The following is a 23,549-nucleotide window of genomic DNA, read 5'->3' on the forward strand; positions in this document are numbered from 1 at the left end:
TCCGCAATCATCACCCCGTCCAGATGTCATCCGTTGGCATAACGGTGCCTGCGGCGTAATGCGGAACCGTTGGCATGACTAGTATACCTTCCTGGGGAGGGGACACGTTTTTACACGCTGGGCGCGCGGATACACGTGCCCTTGCCGCACGGGGAGATTGATAGTCTTAACGCGGTTTATGCGTCGCCGTTTGCTTCTACTATTGCCCTGATGAGACTGTGCATTTGCGTTGCCTTTGGCAGCATGTGAACCGTGCTCGCGTTGATCCGGGCCAAGGGACGACCTATGCCCAGTCGTGCAAAAGAGGGCACATGAGATGTAAAAAATTTCCGTCAATTTGTTTTCCCAACGCATCTCGCTAGCCCGCTCCCAAAAATCGGCCTCATTCCTCCACCATCACAACATTGGATGGATATCCGCCCTTCGCGTCATCAAGCCCGGCTTATTCATCGTGTGCCATCTAATCTAATCCCCGAGCCCTCAGCTCCGGGGGGGGGGGGGGGGGGGAGAAAAAGAAACAAAGAAATCCTTTGCTCAGTCAGCGGCCCAAAAAAGCGGGGCCCACAATAGGCTCGCTGGTCGGCCTTTTGCCAGACTCCGTGCCGATGGCCTTACAAATTCGTCCCGGTGCAGAGTGCCATTTGACATGTATTTTTTCCGCAGCAAGCCCCCGTCCGTCATTGTCAAGCCACCCTGCCGACAGAGCAGGTCGACCCATGATTGCCGAAACAGATCAGATCATGGGCAAGCACGCTGGCCTCGATATCATTTGTAGTGTACACTGTACGTAGTACTCCGTACGTAGCCGCGGGAAACGGGAAACGGGAAACTGGAAACGGGGGGAACAATGGGCCACAAAGGGCTTCACATGACCTCGCCGTCGACAGAGGCGTGCATCTAGAAATGGCCTCGCCAACGAGAAGGCGAATCCTCCGCACTCCGCAGCAGAACAGGACGCCGTGGACCGGAGACAAAAAACCGCCGCTGGTGCTTCTCGAGTCCCCGGCACATGGGCACATGACCGCGATGCAAGATATTTCCCGGAGCTGACAACTCGTCCGCTGTACCCGGGGCCACGGGGTGCCTGGCGGGTGCGAAGCGGCATCTTGTGCCTTCGGGCCCGAGAGGAGGGCTGCAAGAAAAGTTTCCGGCTGGCCGGTGCCTGCGACCGTGGTCCTTCGAGAAGCATGTCATGGAAGGGTGCTCGTGGCGCCCCGCTTTTACGGCGATAACCGGGTTAATGACTTCAAAGGGAGGGCACCCTTGTTCAGCCTTGTGAGCTTTGGCTCTGGTCTGCTCTGCGTTGCTCTGCTCTCCGATGGATCCGTGTGGGCATGTTCGCTTGCTGGACCGGGGTGTTATTTCATTTCATTTTTATTTTTTTGCCTCGACTACAAAGCATCGTGCGTGAGGGTCGGGGCTTAATAGCGAGCCGATGTGTAGCGCCTTGTGAGTGCTTTCGGATACTACAAGGAAGCGAGCCGACCTATGGTGTGTGACGTGCTCGAGTCCCCCGGTCTCGCTTTAGTTCGAGACGGTCACTGCGTTGAATGTTTCAAGAGCACCATTCGCGGGGTTGACCTGCTCGTTCTTGTCGATGAGATGCCGGCGCTGCGGATAGCCGAAGCAGCGGGAGCCGAGGCGCACTGTCGGTCATACGAATGTCTCGTTGCGGTATGCCGACGACATCAAGATGGCGAGGGGCCGATTCCTTCGTCCCATGTCTCTGAGCCTTCGTGCGACACCTCCGTGTCGTCTTCAGCTGCTACAATTCATTCCCAGAGCCGAATTCGGAAACGGGAAGTGAGTCAAGGCCTGTTTAATTGGGCATTGGGATGTTTCTTCAACTTGCACAGACGCACAAGCAACCTGACTTGGAGGACGGGTTGGCTGACATGGCATGGACTGGACTCTTTGTTGCGAAATGACTCAGTTCAATCATGAACGACTTTCTCGTGTTTTTGTATGTTGAAACTGCAATTTGGTCGCGGGAATGCGAGAACCGGCAGAAAAGGGAAAACGTGATTCTATACGTCTCATAGTAGAAGCGGGTTAGGCATGATGCAACTTACACACTGACGCTATTGCGTGCTGTCTTCCTAGGTTCGCACAATCAATTTCGACTCGACAAACGAGACCTACACCATGTTCCCGTGGACGAATGACGCCAAATCTACAGCTGACTAAATATATCCAAGATGCGTCTGTGAGACACCATCGTGGAAAAGGTCTCAAACTGCCTCTCATGTTATTGTATTTAAATGCAAACCCAAGGGTATATCGTCTATGCGGTTCTATTTGACTGTATTCACTCAGCTCGAAGCTTCATCTTCGCTCTCTTTCGCTTGCCCCCAACCTCTCTGCCCTCTTCAACCTCCAGCAGCGCCTCTCTCTTCTTCTCGCTCACGACCTTGAGCGCATCACGAAGAACTCTGGTTTCCAGGTTTACACCTTCTTCCTCCCAGGCATCCATCTGCCTGCCCACTCGATTCTCAATGGCCAACACAAGCTCCACATCTCGTTGTCCTACAAACGTGGCTGACTCACCCGTGCGTCCGGCACGAGCAGTACGACCAACTCTGTGGATGTAGTCGTCCGGGTCCCTTGGAATATCGTAGTTGACAACAAGACTCACTTCAGGAATATCCAGACCTCGTGCAGCAACATCTGTGGCTACAAGAATACGAGCAGCAGATGCACGGAATCGAGCGAGGTTGTCAATCCGCTGTCTTTGAGGAAGCTTGGAGTGTAAAGAGGTAACGCGATGGTCCAGGAGTCGGAGAAGATGGTGTAAATAGTCTGCAGTAGCCGTTCTGTTGCAGAAGATGATGATGGTCTTGTCCTTGTTCGCTTCAGTGAGAAGGAAAACGTGGAGGTAATGTTCCTTGTGGGTGACGGGAATCTGAATATGGGTTTGATGTAGGGTAGTCGGAATAGCAAGCATCTGGGTATCCACCTCGCATACAAAGACGGGTTGTTTCCCTGGTTTTTGTGGCATGCTCTTTAGTGCCCGTACTTCAGGTGTGATGGTTGCCGTGAACAAGAGAGTTTGCCGCTCCGCTGCAGGAGGAAGAACGGACAAGCACTCCTCAACATCAGGCAGCATACTACCAGGTCCAGCAGCATGAAGCAACCGATCAGCTTCGTCAAGAACGACAAAACGGACCCGCCGCAACCCGCATATAGTGTCCTCTCCAGAGGTTCGAATATGATCTGCCAATCGGCCGGGAGTAGCAATAATAACGTGCGGTCGCTGTGCCATCGCAATGGCTTGAGCTCGCATGTCTGAGCCACCGGTGACTAGGATAGCTTTCAAACTCTGTGGAGATGAAATAGCCTTGAACTGCTCATATATTTGAAGTGCCAGTTCCCGTGTAGGCGTCAACACAACCCCGAAGATAGCGCTAGGGTCTTCTGCCCACTTTTGCAATATGGGAACAGCAAAGGCGACTGTCTTTCCGGAACCGGTTCTGCTGCCACCAATACAGTCTCGGCCTTTCAGAATTTCAGGTATGCAGCCCTTTTGAATACCCGTGGGTCGTTTAATAGCCATGTTCGCGAGCGACTGTACGAGCCATGGCCGAACGTTGAGACTAGAGAAGCTCGTGTTTGGGTCAGTTGGTGCGAGAATTGGATTACTCGGTTGGATCATGGCCTCTTGTTCAGCTTGGGTATGATTTGCTTTTCGTTTTATTCGGGATGGTGCCTTGATGGTGGAAAGTACTGTCTGGAAGTGTTTCTCATCATCTTCACTGTCGTCTTCATCTTCGGCTTGGTCAAGGTCCAGTGAATCGCCGCCATCATCTGCAGATGCTGTTCGTCGTCGTTTTCTTGCTCCGGAACTGTCCAAGTAATCCGACTCGGAGGAGGATTCGACCTCGGGTGCATTGTCGACATCAGAGGCAGAATTCAACTCTTCGAAATCCACAGGGGCACGCATCGCTACCCGGTTGGGCATGATGGGCATCAACCTGCGGTGTATTTGGAATACCTCGAAGGGCTTTAGCAAGCAGGCTGTTCCATCATGGCGTGGGAAAAATAAAAAGTTGGAAGACTTCATGGTGAGTGGGGGCCAAGCTGAATTTTTTGTGGGGCGGCGACCAGTGTGGCCCGACAGTGGCAGGCGCTTTTTTGGCACTTGATGGGGGACTCTGGAGGGCTGGGAGCAACCTGCGGAGTGCTTGAGCTGGAGCAGGTGGGCTGTTGGATGTCCCTCGTACCTGCTTTTACAGAGAGACCTTGGCGTAAGCTTCGCCACGAGCATCTGGAGTACATCAAATGCGAGGCGTGTCAGCTTCGGTCCTGTTTTCGGTCGCAATGCTTACAATACACGTGGCGTTGCTTTGTTTTTTTTTTTTTTCAACACTGAGATTAAAGGGGTCTTTTCTGCGCATTCTGTATTACTCCATACGCACCTCAAGGACGAAGGTCTTCTTTGGGAACTACCTGGGAACTACCTTTCGTTAGTACGGAGTACAGTGGCACAAAATATGGAGGTCTGTAGACGCGCGCTTAGGGGCGGGAATCGTCATCGTTGGTTGGTGAAAGCATCTTCCCTGTTGCACCGCTAGGTCTAGGAAGAGGATTACGGCCAAGGCGTAACAGTGTGCTGAGACAAGCAGCGGGCGACAAATGCAGTTGCATCTTCAGGAACGGGGTTATACGAAGTAAGCTACGATAACACTGACAGGCTCGGATATTGAATATTGTCACCAGGGAAGCATGGTTCCATACCTACCTAGGTGCCTAGTCATGATCTCCAAGTAGTACTTCTGAACAATTGACTTCTATTGGTAGCGCATTGCGTGGACGATGTTTTGTGTGCGAGCAGAGGGCTTTGTCCATCTATAGGTGACATCCGGCAAGCGTCATGGGCACTCCTGATAAAAGGTTCCGCCACCTACACTACAAAAAGTGCAGATCACTCCTAGTAGTGTAAGGGCTCTATATCGCTATATGTATCATCACAAGTTCACCCACTTACATTTCCCATGGACGCAGTGATACCACCTAGGTAGTTGAATCCTTTCCAGACTTTCATTGCATGCACTTGACCCCCTGAAACTGTCATAACCCAACCAGGGAACATGCTTGCTCACTCCTGAGGCTGACAGCTGGAGTGGGCGCTGAGCCTTGTAAGGGAATGCTATGCCGAGCCGATGCTGCCTGATTCCTCGTGTTGCATCCAAGGGTGGAATACCCATCTTCGTACGGAGTACGGAGTACTCCATGAAGATACACCATCTAGGGCCGGAAGAAAGCGAAACGTACAGCTGGTAGAAGGGTGCATACGTAAAGCAGAACGCATAATCCGCCAGCCCGCTCGGTCAATCGTGTTCCCATCGTCCACCACAACTTGGACCGCTTGGACCGAATCATGCCATATTGCTTGCCAAGCTGCAATCGAAGGCCCATTTGCGAGCCGGGCAGCAATTCAAAAGACGGGTTTTGAACAGAGGACTCGGACATAGGAAGAGAGAACTACTGAACTGTAGTAAGTGATTGTGACGGCCACCCACATCAGGCATCCTATGTAACATGCAGTGGTCTTTCTCACACACACACACACACCACGACACGCGCCTTCATTCTGAACGGCCTCCTGGTGACCGACAGAGTTCTCGTTGGCCAGCTTGAAGACGGAGCCAACAAGCAGGCCAGCTTTGGGGGATGGCAAGATGGGTCGCACCACGCATTGGACAGGCCATGACAGGCCGAGACAAGCCCTAACATACTCCGTACAGCTAAAGGGGACGTGTATGTAGAGTAACTGGTGATGGTGGGCGGGGGGCAGCAGATCTGTTTACTGGACAAGTGATCGCCAGATGCATTGGACTGTTCGGAGTACCGAGGAAACTATTGGGCGAAGCCGGATGAGTTGCCGTCAATCCGTTGGAGCCTTGTTGATGTGCTCGGTTAGTTACATCAGGACAAAATACATGTGCAATAATCACCCACCAAGGACCTGCAAGCCAGGCCCGGGGTCCGGGCCGCCCCAGGTTTGACAACAGAGCTGGGGGAGGGACGAGGAAACAGGCGAGCAGACATTGGAGGCTCTGCATGTACACCTGCTGTGGCCGGGTCCTGGGTTTAGTAGACAATGAGCTTGATGGTTGACAAGGCGATGAAATTGTTCCGATTGACTGCAGGTGCAGAGGAGGCGTACAGGACGCAGGCACACGGGTAAAGCAGAAGAGAAGAAAACACCCAGCACGCACCACTAGTAGTCACTTGCCAGTTGACACCTGGATAGCAGAGCAGACGATTTGCCGAGTACTTACTCCGTACACAGGTACCTACCAGGTACGTACTTAGTACGTAATATATTGTGTAGTCCAAGGTGCTTGCTTGGCTTGAAAAGTACGGAGTCAACAAGGACTAGAATATCGAAACATCAAACGCAGCGTGGCAAAGTGCTTGACGGACTGGACAAGTGCTGAGCTCTTGGCTTCTCCGCCATGCTGCCACTTGGAACCAAGAAATTATGCACACATGCAGGAGCCACTGAAGCTCCAGCCGGTGGCTTGAGTGTTTCACGATGGCTTTGGGTGATGCCATTGAGCGCACTGGGGCGTTTGGGTCTCCGGTGTCTGTCAGATCAGTCAATGGCGGGCCAAACATTGAATACGGCACCGGGAGCACCGACATGGAGCAGACAAGCAGCATCGATTGGCCCAGCTGGTCAACTGGTGCTCGGGGCGATGCAGGTCGCAGATTAGCGCCCAGTGCCAGCCATTGAGCGACTTGGACTCGAGTCTGGTATTATGTACATGTACGGAGTACCATCGTTTGGAGCAATTGCCCAGCGCGAGAGCCGCAGCATCAGTACCTCGAGCGCTGGGCGCACAGATCAAGAACTGGCCTTGAAGAGTTCGAATGTTGCAGGTCGGCGTAACAACCAGTCTGCCATGGCCAAGGACTCGATCGTGTACCTCGACATGAGGGTAGGGGGTACAACCACGGCAACGCAGGAGTGCAGTCAGGAGTGCAGCAGTGCGGGAGCGCAAGCAGCTGCGTACATGTCAAGGGTACTTTGCCCAAGTAACTCCCTCACCAAGAAGTCCTAGGTCGATCGATGTCTGCCCGCAGCTCGAGTCCTTCTGTGGCCTCTGTTGCCTCTGTGTTCCCACCTGCACCTCCTTCATCCAGCCCGCTGCCGCCTGTGCTGCATTGAAACATTGAAATCCTTCTCAACCACGCCAGATGCAGGCCACTCATCCTTTTCCAAATCATTTTGCATTCAACTCACCCTCCCCCTTTCCCGTGACGTCTGTTGCTCGTGCCAAAGCTACCAAGTGCTGGAACCTTCATATAGTGTCGCCTCTCACTCACTTACTCTCCCGCCAGCGAAAGAAAGAAAAAGATAAACACGAGACTGGAGGCTCTGGTACCTGTTGGACCATCTGAATCCCACCAAGCCGTTGACCTGACTTACTTAGTCGAGCCGCCCCGTCCCCACTGCAGCATCCCCCTCATCGTCGGTGCCCGCAGAGCATCATCCGACACCAGCTTGCGTGTGCTCCGGCAGACCTTTTGGGCCTCAAAAAACAACCGACCTTAACTGTCTTCGACCGAGCCACGACGATACCATCTCTCGACACTCTTCAATACCTCCCTCGAGAGAGCTTTTTTGCTCCCACCAACACCTCTTCTTCCTCTGCATGATTTTAATTTCTCTTTGGCCCCCCTCAAGTACCGTGGCACTCTATCCAGCTGCATCTCTACCTGTTGGCCGCAACCACAGCCACCATCACGGCGATTCTTCGCCATAAGAAGCATCTGAGGTGCCGTTCCCTCGTTTGCAGCTCTCTGGTAGCCGCCCTGGCCCTGGCTTATAAGCATCGTTGTCATGGCGGACACATCAGGCTCGCAGTCACAGGGCACTGACCCAGCAGCACAATTGGTGAGTGCCGCATTTGTGGACGAGACTCTTTCTTGCATACAGCGAACTGACTGGAATTTTCCTCTCAAACAGCCAACCTTTGCAGCAGCACCGCCAACCTCTGCCCCTTCCAATGTCGTTCCTCAACTATCATCTCCCGCTCCAATCCTCAGACCGGCCATTCCCGGTGGCCGCTCTGGTGGCCGTCCCCCGAGGCTTGGTATTTCTATTCCGGCGTCTCCAAGTGTGAAACCGGTCGGCAGCCAACAACAAGTTCAGTCTACCCCGTCAAGGCCGCCGCTTCCAACTTTACATCTGGCCACTCCTATGGGCACGCGAGCCACGCCATATGAGCAGCCTCCCGGATCACAAGGAATCCAACCCGGCCAGTCTGCCGACGGCGGCAGCGAAAGTAGCGCAGCCCACTCGAGGTCCGGTAGTTTTGGACCTTTAGACGGCAGGGCAAGCAATCCTACTTCGGCAGGATCTCAATTTTCTGCCCTTTCGTTTGCCTCGCAGTATATTATTCCGGTAACAAGAACTCAAGGTACTCCAGATCCGGTATCAGCTGTGGGATCCATGTATTCTGAAAGAAGCGAAGGCGGCGTTTCCATGGAAAGAGATGGCAGTCATCAAGATTCCGCTACCTTTGCTGGCTGGACTCTGGAGAAGCTCAAAGAAGCCGATGTTGAGGATCTTGATGATGAAGGCTGGAGAATTGCAAGCATGAATAATTTCATTGAGGAGCTCGGTCATCTGGGTGAAGGTGCCGGGGGTGCTGTTACCAGGTGTAGACTGAAAGAACGCAAGACTGTGTTTGCGCTGAAAGTAAGCCGTCTACTCGTAATTGCTCAACTCTAACGTGGACTGACCCGTGGGTTATAGATTATTACTACCAACCCGGATCCTGATGTTAAGAAACAGATTGTACGAGAGTTGGGCTTCAACAAAGAATGCGCGTCAGAGCACATCTGTCGTTACTACGGTGCTTTTGTCGACCCATCCACCGCCACCATCTCCATTGCTATGGAGTTCTGTGAAGGCGGGTCACTGGACAGCATCTATAAAGAGGTCAAGCTACAAGATGGTCGAACAGGAGAGAAGGTTCTGGGAAAGATCGCCGAGGGCGTATTGCGCGGACTCACTTACCTCCACACTCGACGGATCATCCACCGAGACATTAAACCATCGAATATCCTCCTGTGTCGAGATGGAGCCGTGAAGCTGTGTGACTTTGGGGTTTCTGGCGACTTTGGAACTAAGGGAGAGGCCAACACATTCATCGGCACCAGTTATTACATGGCACCCGAACGAATCACTGGCCAATCATACACAATTACATCTGACGTGTGGTCCACGGGTGTAACATTACTGGAAGTTGCTCAAAATCGCTTCCCATTCCCTGCAGATGGGACCGAGATGCAACCAAGAGCAGGTTTGATCGACTTGCTAACTTACATTGTTCGGCAGCCGGTGCCGACGCTCAAGGATGAGCCTGATGTAAACGTGTACTGGAGCGACAACTTCAAATATTTCATCGAGTGCTGGTGTGTACCTACCACCTACCCCCTCTTTTTATTTTTTTCAAGTTCCTTTGCGCTTGTTAACATTTCCACAGCCTAGAGAAGCGACCCGATCGCCGAGCCAGCCCATGGAAGATGCTTGAGCACCCCTGGATGCTTGACATGCGCCCCAAGCGAGTTAACATGGTTAAATATCTTTCCTCCGTGTGGAAATGGGAAAAGTAACAACCAGCGTCATAAATATCATGTACCAATTGTATACAATTCGTGAAAAAAGGGATTTGCATCAGTTCCACTCTGATGAGAACATCACGGCCGCTCGCTTCTTACCCTACTATATATTACAGGGGTTTATTCTAACGGCCTAACCAACACTTGGGATTACGAATCGCACTGAATGCTGAATCGGACACATGAGCATCGGCACCGCAATTTTTTGCATTTTTATTGCTACCAAAGTCTGCACAGACCAGAAGACCATCGCATTCATATGAAACGCCTGCACAAGTGGCAAGATACCTTGCGATGAAAGCATACCTACTACTGCATATGGGACGGTGTTCCCTTTTGGGTCTCATTTCTGGAGAGAATGAAAACGGATTGTTCCTTGTTTTTTTGGAATTTTCTTTTCCTTATGTGGTTGTGGACATTGGGGCGTCAGTGCTGCGTGCGGGCGGGTATTGGTTTCAAATTCTATTCTCTATTCTCTTAACTCTTTCAATGTCATTAAACAAGATCCAAACTCATGAGTTGCCCACCCCTTCGTCTGATGGTGTAGCCTCATCCAACCGATCACCCATTAGCTCTCTGAGCGTGACTGTTGCGTAGGCACTGCTTGCTAGCTGGAACTTGACGACAACAGCTATCTTGGTAGGTTCGGCGGGCAGTTCTGTCTCGGTGTTTGCCTCGGCACCGTTACTACTCGTAGCGTCCTGCTCGCTATTCGCCGTCTCCATCTTTGCTTCAGCCTGGCCCTCGCCATCATCAGCCTTGATCTTCTTGGCAGGGCCACGGTCATCTTCATCTCTCTTCCTCTTCCCTTGAATCCCATTCTTCTTGGCACCGTTGATCAAATCCAAATCTGTGGGGTGCATCTGCTCTGTATCGTCCTCATACAGCTTGAACTCCACAGTAGGTTCAACCAAAAACCTCTGCATCAGCTTCCTATACCGTCCTGGGAGGCTAAACTCTCTTCTCAAGCGACGCATCTTGTGCGGGTCAAGACTACCATTCTCCTCGCGGCCCATGAACTCTTGGTAAAACTGGCCAATTTCGTTATCCGGATAGATGACATCGTAGCCCGGCGAAGGGAGAACAATGTCGTAAATGGTGTACTTGCCGCTGGCGGCTTCTTCCTCGGTGAGAGCGCGAGCACGCAGGGGTGCATCTTCCTCGTCCTCGACGGGGTTGATGACTTCGTCGCCGTCCTGGTCCCGCTCCCGCTCCGCGGCCGCAGGCTGAGTCTCGCCATCGGAAATGACCAGGTCGCCCTTTGCGACCTTGTTGCCGTGCAGGGCGTACCGCTGGCTGGCGGCGTGGTTCCACACGTGCGACTGATAGGCGTGGAGGTACATGGATCGCAGGCCACGCGTAATGTGGGTGATGGCGCCTGCAAAGTCCCGCGCCGAGTTCTTCCCCATGCGGGTGAGGTGGCGGAGGATGCATGACTCTGCCGCGAACCGCCGCGGGATGACCTTGACGGCTCGGTTCAGGTCCTTGCCTGTTTGGAAGAGCATGCATGCGAGGTGGCGGAGGGCGTCGTCCTTCTTGGAGGGCTCGTCGGGGACTTGGCCAGCTTCGGCCTTGGCTGCGATTTCGGGGTCGTATTGGAGGAGGGCGTTGACGGCGGCCTCGAAGTCGTCTCCGAGGATGAGCTTGCCGACCTGGTGCGTGCCTACGTCGTGGGTGCCGAAGCGCTGGTGGCCAAAGTAGTTGATCCATCCGTGGGAGGACATGTGTTTGAGCGCTGGTTCGACATTGTTCCTCATGGAGGCGAGGCGCTCCGAGGGCGATTGTGCGGCGGTTTCGCCTGCCATTTTGCAGTTCTTGAGGGTGATTACGAATTCGTTGCCGAGGAGCTGGCCCAGGTGAATGGGTTGCTCCTGGTACTCGTAGTCGCCGGTCGATATACCCCAGAGCTTGCCGTTGAGCCCTGCCAGCGCTCGCTTGCGCTGATGTCGCACTGAGCAGCGTTGCGTCGTCGATGCGCGGCGGTCCTTGGTCCCCGCGTACCCGATGATTTGGGGCTTTACTCTGAGCAGACGGGCGATTTGGTTGGCGGCATCCATGGTGTCGCGGTTATCCTTGTACAGCGTGAAATGGAGATAGTCCCCCATTGGTTCGTCGTCGCCCGGCTGACCACGACGGCCTCTGCTCTTCTTCCCCTTGCGGGGGGAGACGTAGTTGGCGACGATGACTCCGTCGTGGCCGGTGGTGGTTTCAAGACGGGACTTGAAGATGCGGCGGACTTCCTGGTGGAGCTGAGCGCGTTTGGGCTTGTCGTCGATGACAGGTGAGGTAGCTGTGTTGGCATCGTTGGATGAAGGGCCGTTGCCGTAGTTGAAGAGCTTGACCAGGTCCTGGGCGAATTGGGCTGTGGAGAGGTCTTCGAGGACTTTGACGTCTTCCTGGGGGACCTCAATTGTTTGCTCCGGCTGAGGCTTTTCATCTTGTGGTGTACTTGAGTCTTCATTTCTGGCGTTTGACTCGCTGTTTTGAGGCTGCTCCAGCTGCTGAAGCCAGTTAGTGTCTCTCGCAGCACGCATCACGAGGGGGTTCCAGCTTTACCGTTCTCTCGTTTCCAAGCCCAATTGTGCGCAAATGAAGAACTGTTCCATCTGTGTTGATCTCATTTACTTGGAAGTCTGAGAATCTGGCCTTGTGTATTAGCGCATGGCAAGACGAAGCATACGAAAATTGGGAGAATGAAAACGACGTACCTGACTCTCATGTCGCCAGTCCATGAACATTTCAATGGCGTGGTTCGGTGAGTGATGCCAATTGACGCCGCGTAGGATGATCCCGCGCGTGCGTTAAAATGCTCCTTATCCTTATCCGACATTGTAACACCTCCTTTCGCGCTTTGAAATAAAATTTTTGCGCGACACCCTATGAAAGTGCCTTTTGAATGTGGTTCGTGATTTTCACTGACAGTCTCTGCTAGGCAGTTCTGTAAAGTAGCCGCTTTGGGAAGGCGGTGGATGCTGGATGGGCTAGAAATGGTAGGCGGTAAAGGGAAATAAATGGAAGCGGGTGCACACTGCACAGGGCGCCTCACTTTAGTGGCGTTTTTGAACTATTAAAACGCTTAATTATATTGTCATCTTCTGTTGTAAGACAAAATGTATGTGAAAATGATAAGTTATGAATCTCTTTGGGGAGCTCATTTGGATCGCTAGAGGTCTTGGATCCAGCACAACAACTCGTGAACAATGCGATTAGTCAACTCGTACGACTGGCACCACATGAGAAATTCACCATTTCCCGTTTTAGTTTTTGACTACTAATTTGACCCTCCACTCAAATGAATCGGGAAGTGAAAACCTCACCGGATGGGCAAGTTCACCCCCTCTCTTCGAAACGACCAGATATCCACGATGTCAATGGACGAAGAGAAAGGCCAGGGAATCGTTCCCAAGACACCTGGTGAGAAGGATGCCTTGGACGTGGACTCGAGTGACAAAGCAGATCAGGGTGCCGCTGGCTCAACAAGGAGCGGAATACTTGCCCAACTGCGCAACCTTGAAGCCCGCATGGATGCTAGGTTCGGAATCGAATCTGAAGCCATTGTTCGGAAACGCGCGGAAGACAAGAAAGATGTGCCTTGGACCGAAGAGCTCACCATGGCTCTGTTATGGGCTAGCGGAACCATGAACACGTCCTGTTTCGCGACGGGCTTTCTAGGGTGGCAATTCGGTCTGAGTCTGAAGCAGACTATTCTCATCACTATATTTGCTTCTATTCTCGGCGGAATCGTCACAGGCTACTGTGCGACATTCGGTGCCGCCACGGGATTGCGACAGATGAGCGTCAGCAGGTACAGCTTCGGATGGTGGCCCAACAAGCTCATTGCTATTCTAAACTGCATTCAGCAGATGGGCTGGGCGGCTGTTTCTTGCATCACAGGCGGCCTTGCGTTGACAGCGGTTTCGGACGGCCATGTTTCGCTCATTCTGGGCATCATCATCCTGGCCGTGGTGGCGCTGCTCATCTCATTCGTTGGGCTCAATGCCATCTTGTTCTACGAACGATACGCGTGGATTGTCTTCTTCGTCATCTTTCTCATCATCTTTGGCGAAACCGGCAAGTACGCCGACAACTCGACTCCCGCCTCCATCACTGGCGCGACGTTAAGCGGTGCGGTTCTCAGCTTGATTGCCATCGTGTACGGTTCCAGCGCTGCCTGGTGCACGACGGCCAGCGACTACTACGTCCACTATCGCGCCGACGTCAGCCGTACCAAGGTTTTCCTCATGACAAGCTTTGGAATTGCGATCCCAACATCGATTGGCATGCTGGCAGGCTGCGTGGTCGCCTCGTCTCTGAACACTCAGACCGAATGGCGAGACACGTACGAGCATGACGGCCTGGGCTATCTGATTCAAGATATGCTCTACCCACGAGGATTTGCCAAGTTTCTTCTCACTTTGCTGGTGTTATCGGGCATCAATACCAACGTTATTAGCATTTATAGCGCATCTCTGTCGTTTCAGCAGCTGGCACGACCGCTGGCTTTGATTCCCCGGTTCGTCTGGACGCTGGTTTCGTTTGCTTGCATTCTTGCACTAGCAGTAGGTGGGCGAGAACAGCTCAACACGTACCTCCAAAACTTTCTAAGTCTCCTGGGGTATTGGTGCACAAGTTATGCCATCATATTGTTGGAGGAGCACTACATCTTTCGCAAAGGGAAGTTTGAGAATTACGATCTCGAGGGATGGAACGATCCTGCGAGGTTACCGTTGGGTATCGGCGCGGCTACTGCGTTTGGACTCGGCGTGGTGTCGTGGTGTATGGGCATGAATCAGACATGGTTCGTTGCACCCCTGGCGAAGGTAATTGGCGATAATGGCGGTGATGTTGCGAATGAATTGACGTTTGTGGTGACCGCGTTGGGATATCTGCCGGCGAGATATCTGGAGTTGAGGATTCTTGGCCGGTGATGCATCGCGGAGTATATAGGAACTAGACGTGAACAAAACTGGGAAAGGCTACCTGATATCTGATGACTACCTGGCCATTGGCGGCAACACTGAAGACAGCTAAACCGTAAGTCCACGGAGAGAAACATTTGAATCCTCAACAGAGACCTCATGTGCCGGTTGATGAATGAACTGGCTGTTCTTTGAGTGTCATGGGGCAGACTGATTCATTCTGGTGCTTGTTGGCCACTGCCACCAGACAGACCCCTATTTTTATGGTTCAGCATAGCACCCAAGTCCAACCCCTGCATGCACAGCCCTGCCCTGAACAGTCAACTTGGCAATGAAGACAAAGAATATTAAGTTCCCTCACCAGGCTGCAAATAGAAAGGACATTCAGGGATTTCAGGGACAGGGAGCGAGTAGCATGCACGGCGGCTCCACAGATGAAAAAGTCGACTACATGATTGGTCGATGTCCACAACGGGGGCAGGAGGCAATATTGTGTGGCTGTGAGTGACCAGACCGAGGACTCCGACCATACTAGCACTACGTACTACGGAGTACAGAGTCTAGAGAGTCGATCCGGTGTGTTCAGCGTCCAGCTTTTGCTGACAGCCTAAAAAAAGCCCCACGCGCCACAGCAAAGATGCCAACGTTCAAGTTCGCGATGGCCGTCAAAGTGTCCCTTTTCCCCAACCAGCATACTCTCTTCTTGCATCTTCATCCGTCTTCAACACCCTCATCTGCTCGCGACCGCTAGGCCTTGCGATAGCGTCGCGTAGGTCTCCTGCCGTGATTTATGTCCACTTTTTAACCCCGCGGCTTCTCTCTTCTCAACATCCCCTATCGAACTCGCCTCGTCTCAACGAGAAACGAAAATCCTCATCATGGATGCGCCAGAGCCTGAACAGACCCCTTTCGCCGCTGTCACAGCCCACACGACCAAACTGCAAAGGGTACGCCGACACGCCAGTCGTATACGAGACGGGAACATTGTCATTGAACAAGAAATAGTTGCGCTAACTCGGAAGTAGCATTACCAAGCTCTGCTCGACCAGTCTACGCCCTTTGTGCTCTACAGATGGGTTGCAACCGGCGTCAGCCTACTACTCTTCTTCGTGCGCATTTTCTTCATCCAGGGATGGTACATTGGTATGTTGAGGGTCCGACGTCTTTTCATTCTACGGTCCGCTGACTCCTCCCACAGTTGCCTATGCGCTCGGCATTTATCTGCTCAACCTGTTTCTGGCTTTCCTCCAGCCCAAATTTGACCCTTCCAACGATGCGGTCGACCAGGACATGGAAGATGGTGCCGTAGGGACCCTCCCGACCAAGCAGGATGAGGAGTTCAAGCCCTTCATTAGGCGTCTTCCCGAGTTCAAGTTTTGGTATTGGGCTACCCGTGCCATTGCCATCTCCTTCTTCTGCACCTTCTTCGAATTCTTCAACATTCCCGTCTTCTGGCCTGTCCTGGTCATGTATTGGATTATTCTCTTTGTCCTGACGAGTAAGTTCTCACGTTGGACGTTTCCACGTTGGACAACACCTTGGCTGACCACTTCTATTCCTCCTCAGTGCGCAAGCAAATTCAGCATATGATCAAGTATCGCTACGTTCCATTTACCATGGGCAAGAAGAACTACCGCAAAGACAGCTCTTAGTCGTCTCTCTATGCAGGAGAACAGGTAGCGGACGGCATCCCCCCTGCCCACGTTCCGACATGAATTATCACAAAACGCCAATGGCCCTTGTTTTCTTTTCGGTGTCTATTGTACAAACACATGCTGGCTTTTTGGGAGCTGGTAGTTAATGTTATGGGGAGATGCTGCGCGGGCTTGAAATTGGGATCGGCTTGTAACACCAGAGTGATGGGCATTTTATGCGTAGCAGGTAGCAGGGACATAATAGATCGGCATTAGACAAATGGTGGGTGGGCTGTTGGGAAAATGCGGTGTCATAACGGAACGAGAGCCGAATGCGGGCCCGATTCTTGGAGATGGTCCGTTGATGAGAGACAGAATTAAAAATTGAATCAAAGTAACATTGGGAAATAATTGAGCCTCCGTTTTTTATTTTGAAATGTTACCGCCGCCGTCGCAGACAAGATTTCACGCACCGGAAGGTGCGGGCGGCGGGGAGCTGCCGCACCAGCTTTGCATCGTCGGACCGCAGCCTCGCCCTCCCGCTGGCTTTTTTCCCCCAGCCTTGGCCCGACCTGGCCCAGTCGCAACTTCGCAACTTCGCAACTTACACCTCACCATTGGCGACGGACCATCTGCGACTCTGTCTGTCTTCAACCTCGCGAGAACCGAAACACACGAGATTGTGCGAGCATTCTGCCATTTTTGCACATTTCGGGGCTGACTGCCTTGCGTTGCCAGCACAATGTCGTCCTCGGGGGCGCGCTCTGGTGAGCGCATGGTGCATCAAGACTTCATCGCGCGAATTCGCTTCTCCAATGCCCTGCCTCCGCCACCCAATCCGCCTAAGCTGCTGGACATCCCTAATATGGGCCTGGCGAGTGGACAGTATACGACTCCTGGATTCGCTTCGCGGCTAGCGAGAGAGCAGCCGCTGAATATCGAGGCCGATGCCGAGCTCGGCATGCCCTTGGACTTAGTGGGCATGCCCGGCGTGTTTGACGGCGATGAACGATGTGAGCTTGCCCGAATGGCACGCATGTGTCCATCAGTTGAATGTTCTTCGTTCGCGCGCAAGTCGACTAACGCATGTAACAGCTATCCAGGCTCCCGCACAAGCTCCAGCCGTCCACCCTCACGACAGGGCGCTTTTGAGACCTATCGCGGCTCTCGGCAAGCCCAAGGTGGCCGAAGCAAACGTATCCTTCCTCCGGCGAACAGAATACATCTCGTCATCGACGCCAAAGAGACACGAGGGAGGCAACCCGCGAGCCCTGCTCGCCAAGGCACGGAAGCCTCAACGACATGCCCCCGAAGCTGCAGCCGACTCGCCCCAAGTCATCAAACGCAAGATCGACCATGGCTTCGATATTGCCCAGCAGGACCTCAAAGATCCCAAGCGAGTCAGGCACCCTACAAAAAAGCACCTCAAGGTCGTCCAGGCCATCCCCCTCCTACCAGACCTCCACGCCTTCCCCGATTCCGGCGCCTACGTCACGGTCAAGTTCCAGACCAATCCCGTCGGCAAGTCAAACAAGTACGACACGCGTCTTCTAAGCGGTCTGCTGCGGCCGATAGAGCGCACGGCGGCCGAGGACGCGGCTTACGAGGCTGCCCTCGAGGCGCACGAGCAGGATCCCGAAAACAACCCCAAGCCTCAAAACTTGATGAACTACGACTTCTACCTCGGACAGAGCAGCTCTGTAGCGGACAACTTCCGCCGCAAGTTCGATGTCGACGACCCTGACCATGACGGCGAAGAGCTGTACACGCACCAGGGCGAGAGCGGTGGCTATTTCCAGTTCAACAGGGTCCGAGCATACGAGACCTCTCACGAGACCGAGCTCGATCACCCTACCAAGTACGAGGACGAGGTGATTCTTGCGTACAACGACGAGGATGCCTATCCGAAACAGAAAGCAATGTACTACTACCCCGTCATGCAAAAGTCAACCATCCGGCCGCAGCGAACCAAGAATATCGCCCGAACGATTGGTATTTCCCAAGAGGAGGAGCAAATCGTCGACCAGCTGGACATCACCGTCGATGACCCAACCGAGGAAATGCTCGACGCCATGAGGAAGTACGAGCATCACCCTCTTGGTTGGGAGCAGGAAGCGGAGGAGGAGCCCGCGCAGGACCAAGACGTTGGTGAGGTAGATGGTGAAGACGCAGAGGCAAATGGTAGCGAAGTGGCCGAGAGACGCTCGCCTTCCGGGGAAAGAGATGCGGAAGCCGATGAGGATGAGGACTAAGGCGACTCAGAGCAGACGAGGATTTGTACGTAAGTTAATACGCAAAAGTTGTCTTGCAGATTATATAGCGAAATATTGGATGGTAATCATCATTACCGGTAGGCGCAGGGATATATACATGATTGCGGATTGAGTTTCTTAAAGCCAAGTTGAAACAAAAATGCCCCCAAGTACCCAGGTTATCCAAAGTGCATTCAAACCATGCCCAATGCTATGCCATCGCTCATGAATATGCAATTTACAACGCCGACGCCATACCATGCAAGCAAAAATACCTCTAATCAAAAGTCGTGATCCAACCAACATATACAGACCCTATAATTTTTTCCCCGAACTAAACATATCGAAACCAATAATGGCCCTTTGATCATCAATCACGCGCGCATACCTACAATTCGTCAGTCCAACAATAATCAAGACAAGCGCAGCCAAAGAAGAAAAAAACTCACTCAAGTAGTAACCTGAAAAACCAAACCTCCATATCCTCCTTCCTCATCGTCTTCGCTGCCCACTCTCGGCTCTCCATCGCCATGTTTTTACCGTCCTCCGCACCCAAACTGCTCTCATTGAAGAACCGCACTGTCTCGAGCCAGTCATCACCTTGCAAGCTCAACGGGACATAATGAACCCACGGCTTAAGCCATTCGTTATGCCATTCCCGAAACAAGGCGAACTTGAATGTCAGGCTCATGCTTTGTAAAAATGCTAAAAACCTGCCTGAGAAGGCATTTCCATCCATATCCAGGAGGTACTTGTATCCCCAGGCATCGGTTTGATTCACACGAGACGAAACGTTGAAAAAGGCCTGTTGTGCCTTGCAGTCTCCCTCATCGCACTGACCAATATGAGAGAATGAAACGTCCGTGAGAGTGCTGTAATCGGCGCGAGAGACCTCGGTTACCGCCCACTTTGGTCTACTCTGACTCCCCTGGTTATTGACAATCTTTGCCTGTCCTCCAGCATTAATCTTCTTGACAAAGTGTTGACGGTGCTGTCTCCTCCAACCGCCGTCGCGACTAAAACCGCCCGTCGTGGAACCCCGCCAGTATAACTTGCTGTCCTTTTCGTCCCAGGGCATATCCTCTTCTTGCTTATACTTGACCTTGTCGTACCAGTACCACGGCGAAGGGTAAATGATGTCATTGTATGAAGAGATCTTGGACTGCGAGAAGATGGGAAACAGGTCATGCACTACTTTATATGTGTTTGGCCTGTCGAAGAAGCCATATGTCGAGCTAAGCGAGGGACTGAAACAGATGTCCGCCATGGCCGTGGAGTTGTACACGAAGCCAAGTTCGCTAACACCGTACTGGCTAAGGTCGTCCCATCGCTCATCTTCCTCTAGAATTCTGGCAGGGCTCTCCGGGGGGCATGACATTCGCGAATGAGTCCACGTTGCTTGTCGGCTAAACGAATTGAACCTCGAGTGCTTGACTTGTTCGAATATCATCTTGTCGCTCAGCTCAGGGGACGTCTTGGAAAAATCATTCGTGGGCCTCTTGACTGAGTTTGACGCGGGCATATTCTCCGTCTTGGCCTTTTTCACAAGCCTCGTTAGATCGTCATGGGGGACGATAACTCTCGGCTCGTCGTGGATATTGAATGCGAGGTCCATATCGGGCAAATACTTCAGGAAGCCGTCTAGCATGCCTTGCGTAGCATTGCGCTGCCATTCCATGCCGCCTTCCATGTGTGAAATCTGGTGGTTGCGTATGGCAACGCCGATGAGTGCGTTGTCATTTCCTAGTGCCTCTTTGGCTCTGGCTCGAATAGTTTTCGGTTTTAGTCCCCAGAATGGTGTGATGAGATTGTATATCGTGTCAAATTCGTCGATGAGCTGGACGTTGTTGGACCTCGCGAATTCGAACCATTTGTCGAAATGGGGAGGCGGCGGTATTTCATATCGCCGACGGTACTCTTTCACTGCGCTTTCGAGATCCTTGGATTGTCGTTTCGTCGTCCCATCTAGCTCTCGTCTTGCGTCCGTCATGAGATGTTGAATGGGGTGTCTTTCCGAGCTCAAGACATCCTTGGCCCTGGGGCCCCCGTGTATTGTAGTCGCATCGCCCCAATCCTCTTGCAGCTCCTCTGCCTGTGTTGATTTGGGACGTGCATCATTTATTGTCGTCGGCTCATATGCTAACGTCAAGGTCGATTCTAACTTCTGTACCTCATGTAACGATGGCTTCAACGGCGACTGGTCTGATCTAGTATTACCCGTCTGCTTAACCACTAATTTCGTTTCTTGATGTGATATTCGCAACGCAGAGTATATGCAAACTGTGAAGAATATAAATGCTGCGAAAACAGTAAGTTGTCGTCGCAGCATAATGTTTACAGATCCCCTTCCAATTGGCAGACTGGCGTGTAGAGCTCTACCGTCTAGGTCAGTTGGATAGCGGAGGGTTTTTATTTGCACGGATATTCGAAATAAAATCTAGAATCGATACAGAGTTATTTTAGAGCTCACTGGTATGCGGGTATTGAAAATGCAGAACGTGGAACGAGAATGGAGGACGATGTCATGGATCACTGTTTACTTTCGAGAGCGCCGTCGGCTGCAGCCACTCTGATAGCTACTACCCGCTTTTGGCACCGTCGCCCCATCAACAACATGGAGGGTACTAGTACGCCGCAAGACGCTCTACGTTGATGAAACGGCTTGTACCTGTACCCTACTAGACGACTCCGGTGCTGTGCAGATCGACAGAACACAAAGTGTTGAAATTTGAAAGTACTTAGTATTTATTGGGTGGCCGTACTTTGGGGGCCCTCGAATTTGCGGCAATGAATGGTATTTATCTGTCTAGATGTATACAATGGCTGGTAGCATCAAGCTCTCAGCATATCGGCAATATCACCAATCAAACGCAATCACATTAGGAACATTCGAGATTTTGTAGTGTAGCAGCTTCACCAAGGCATGTATTCATCGATTTCGCGACTATCCCAATGGCTGCCTCAGGGTATTGGCCATTGTCATCATAACCTTTTCATAACGCCAGCTATGCCCCAATTCTTTTTATTGATGATCCGTCGCGCTTAGTAGAAGAAACCAATAATCTTGCCAGCAACGTGCTTGCGACGGGCCTCCTCGTGGTCCATGATACCGGCGGAGGTGGTGAGGATAACGTAGCCGAACTGACGGGCGGGCAGCAGCTTGACGACCCACTTCTCGAGATCAGCCAGACGGACGTTGTATCGGGGCGAGATGACACCAGTCTTGTTGAGACGGCCGTTCAGCTGAACGACAATCTTGCCAGAGCGATGATCGTCGACTTCCTCGAATTCACCAATGTATCCTACACAGAACAATGTTTTAGCTATGTTGCGACAAGACTCGGATATATTGACTTGGAATGGACAGGGGCAATTCTCCCCCGTTCGCAGACAGACCCAAGACCACCGCAGGACTTCAATTTATCGGCAACTTATAGGGGCTGGGCCGTGGTGCGTAAAAAGACCGTCGCCCTAGTTATCATGCCGAATAATGGTGGTCAAGGGATCCATCTGCGTGCAGGAGAGAAAAGTCCAAATAGGCGTCTTGTGGCGGGTTACGTACCGTGGCGCTGCATGACCTGGAGGAACTTGACGATGACCTTGGAGCTAGGTCGGATCAGGACCTGACGCTTGCCGGTCTTCTCGGCATTGTTGATGGAGTTGAGGGCGTCGTGGAGAACGGAAGTGCGAACCATTTTGGCGGTGTTGTACGGAGATTCTCAAGTCGAGCTGGAAATGAGGTATCTGCCAAAGAAAAATCGGTGTTAGCCTCGCGTGGTCGTGAGCAAGAAGAGTGCCCTCCAGGGATCAATTATCGAGGAGGGTTCTGCCGCTCATTTTCGAAGAGGAGAAGCGTATCGAGGGCGTCCCGCGACCAGGTTCTCGACGTATTTCGACAGCATTGCCAGCACAAATCACGTCCTCACCCGTCGCGGCGCCCAGGATTGCTCTCCCCAACCACGATAAGAGGCATCATCCTGCTGGATTCCGAATCGCTGTCAGTGCTTGCAAGAATTCTACATACCTCAGCGGTTGCTTTGTCGGCTCTGGATGGATGGCGAGACTGTCGTGGGAGTCGTAAAAAAAAGCGTCGGGCACACAGGCTGGGAGCAGTTTCGCTGGTGGGTGGGGCCAATTGGAGCGATTTCGTGTGCCCTGGTGGTCCGTGCACGTAAAAATGCCCTAAACCATCACGCACCACGCACTTGGCCACCAGGGATTTCGGCAAATCCTCGTTTGGACCGTCCGTCCCTCCAAGCCCACCACCCTCACGACGAAACTTCCGTCACTTACTTTTTCCCTTTAACCAAACACTTGAAATCTTCGAGGATCGCCCGACAAGATAAACACTCAAGATGGTTAGTATTTCTAAAAAAATCTTACACGAGCCGGTCCTTTGCGAATTTATGTCTTGGAAGGCAGGATATTGCAAGCAGCGCATCGCACCCCGCCGTCACACACAGTCGACTCGAACTTGGCTTGATCGAAAAAAACGAACAATTGCTAACATGTTACTCAACTTGTAGTCGGACGTAGAAGAGAACAACGCCCCCGAAGTCTCCGAGGAGGTTGAGGTTTCGGCCGATGCCCCCAAGGGCCAGATGTCCGTTCTGGACGCCCTCAAGGGTGTTCTGAAGCTGGCTCTCATGCACGATGGCCTCGCCCGCGGTCTCCGCGAGGCTTCCAAGGCTCTCGACCGTCGCCAGGCTCACATGTGTGTCCTGAACGAGAACTGCGAGGAGGATGCCTACAAGAAGCTTGTTGCCGCCCTCTGTGATGAGCATAAGATTCCCCTGATCAAGGTTCAGGATGGCAAGCAGCTTGGCGAGTGGGCCGGTCTCTGTATGTGAATTCCTAAAAACACAGCTCTCGGTGTCGATGCGCTCAGAAAGAGGGAGGGCAATTTCTTGCTAACTATCGAATGACAGGCGTTCTTGACCGTGAGGGCAACGCCCGCAAGGTTGTCAACTGCTCTTGCGTCGTGGTCAAGGACTGGGGTGAGGAGTCGCAAGAGCGCTCCATCCTCCTCAACTACTTCCAGACTTCTCAGCCTTCGTAAAGTTATTTACATGTTCACGATACGGCGTTGAATTTTGAAGGGTAATAGA

The 23,549-nt window shown here is 52.5% G+C and overlaps 9 protein-coding genes across 9 annotated transcripts; 5 read left to right on the top strand and 4 right to left on the bottom strand.

Annotated features, from left to right (window-relative positions):
* Window positions 1–2,308: 2,308 nt before the first annotated feature.
* On the bottom strand, window positions 2,309–3,958 carry MAA_05914 (DEAD/DEAH box helicase; the record flags this gene model as incomplete). The annotated part of the gene is made up of 1 exon (XM_007823912.1): window positions 2,309–3,958. The coding sequence occupies one exon, from the start codon at window positions 3,956–3,958 to the stop codon at window positions 2,309–2,311; it is 1,650 nt and encodes a 549-aa protein (XP_007822103.1).
* Window positions 3,959–7,849: 3,891 nt separating this feature from the next.
* Window positions 7,850–9,630, top strand: MAA_05913 (map kinase; the record flags this gene model as incomplete). Its single annotated transcript, XM_007823911.1, has 3 exons — window positions 7,850–8,710; window positions 8,768–9,429; window positions 9,501–9,630. 3 exons carry the CDS (start codon window positions 7,850–7,852, stop codon window positions 9,628–9,630), a joined length of 1,653 nt encoding a protein of 550 aa, XP_007822102.1.
* A 518-nt stretch (window positions 9,631–10,148) lies between these two features.
* On the bottom strand, window positions 10,149–12,170 carry MAA_05912 (Pseudouridine synthase, TruD, insertion domain protein; the record flags this gene model as incomplete). The annotated part of the gene is made up of 1 exon (XM_007823910.1): window positions 10,149–12,170. One exon carries the CDS (start codon window positions 12,168–12,170, stop codon window positions 10,149–10,151), a length of 2,022 nt encoding a protein of 673 aa, XP_007822101.1.
* Window positions 12,171–12,956: 786 nt separating this feature from the next.
* MAA_05911 (cytosine-purine permease) lies at window positions 12,957–14,564 on the top strand (the record flags this gene model as incomplete). The annotated part of the gene is made up of 1 exon (XM_007823909.1): window positions 12,957–14,564. The coding sequence occupies one exon, from the start codon at window positions 12,957–12,959 to the stop codon at window positions 14,562–14,564; it is 1,608 nt and encodes a 535-aa protein (XP_007822100.1).
* An 869-nt stretch (window positions 14,565–15,433) lies between these two features.
* On the top strand, window positions 15,434–16,207 carry MAA_05910 (Retrieval of early ER protein Rer1; the record flags this gene model as incomplete). The annotated part of the gene is made up of 4 exons (XM_007823908.1): window positions 15,434–15,502; window positions 15,581–15,698; window positions 15,754–16,053; window positions 16,122–16,207. The coding sequence occupies 4 exons, from the start codon at window positions 15,434–15,436 to the stop codon at window positions 16,205–16,207; spliced, it is 573 nt and encodes a 190-aa protein (XP_007822099.1).
* A 724-nt stretch (window positions 16,208–16,931) lies between these two features.
* Window positions 16,932–18,441, top strand: MAA_05909 (RNA polymerase II-associated protein; the record flags this gene model as incomplete). Its single annotated transcript, XM_007823907.1, has 2 exons — window positions 16,932–17,202; window positions 17,285–18,441. The coding sequence occupies 2 exons, from the start codon at window positions 16,932–16,934 to the stop codon at window positions 18,439–18,441; spliced, it is 1,428 nt and encodes a 475-aa protein (XP_007822098.1).
* Window positions 18,442–18,886: 445 nt separating this feature from the next.
* On the bottom strand, window positions 18,887–20,770 carry MAA_05908 (glycosyltransferase family 90 protein; the record flags this gene model as incomplete). The annotated part of the gene is made up of 1 exon (XM_007823906.1): window positions 18,887–20,770. The coding sequence occupies one exon, from the start codon at window positions 20,768–20,770 to the stop codon at window positions 18,887–18,889; it is 1,884 nt and encodes a 627-aa protein (XP_007822097.1).
* Window positions 20,771–21,483: 713 nt separating this feature from the next.
* Window positions 21,484–22,136, bottom strand: MAA_05907 (Ribosomal protein S8; the record flags this gene model as incomplete). The annotated part of the gene is made up of 2 exons (XM_007823905.1): window positions 21,484–21,743; window positions 22,004–22,136. 2 exons carry the CDS (start codon window positions 22,134–22,136, stop codon window positions 21,484–21,486), a joined length of 393 nt encoding a protein of 130 aa, XP_007822096.1.
* Window positions 22,137–22,796: 660 nt separating this feature from the next.
* Window positions 22,797–23,500, top strand: MAA_05906 (Ribosomal protein S12e; the record flags this gene model as incomplete). The annotated part of the gene is made up of 3 exons (XM_007823904.1): window positions 22,797–22,799; window positions 22,968–23,283; window positions 23,370–23,500. 3 exons carry the CDS (start codon window positions 22,797–22,799, stop codon window positions 23,498–23,500), a joined length of 450 nt encoding a protein of 149 aa, XP_007822095.1.
* Between the last annotated feature and the right edge of the window lie 49 nt (window positions 23,501–23,549).

The sequence above is a fragment of the Metarhizium robertsii genome (assembly GCF_000187425.2).
Source record: "Metarhizium robertsii ARSEF 23 chromosome Unknown MAA_Scf_2, whole genome shotgun sequence".
Taxonomy (NCBI): Eukaryota; Fungi; Ascomycota; class Sordariomycetes; order Hypocreales; family Clavicipitaceae; genus Metarhizium; species Metarhizium robertsii.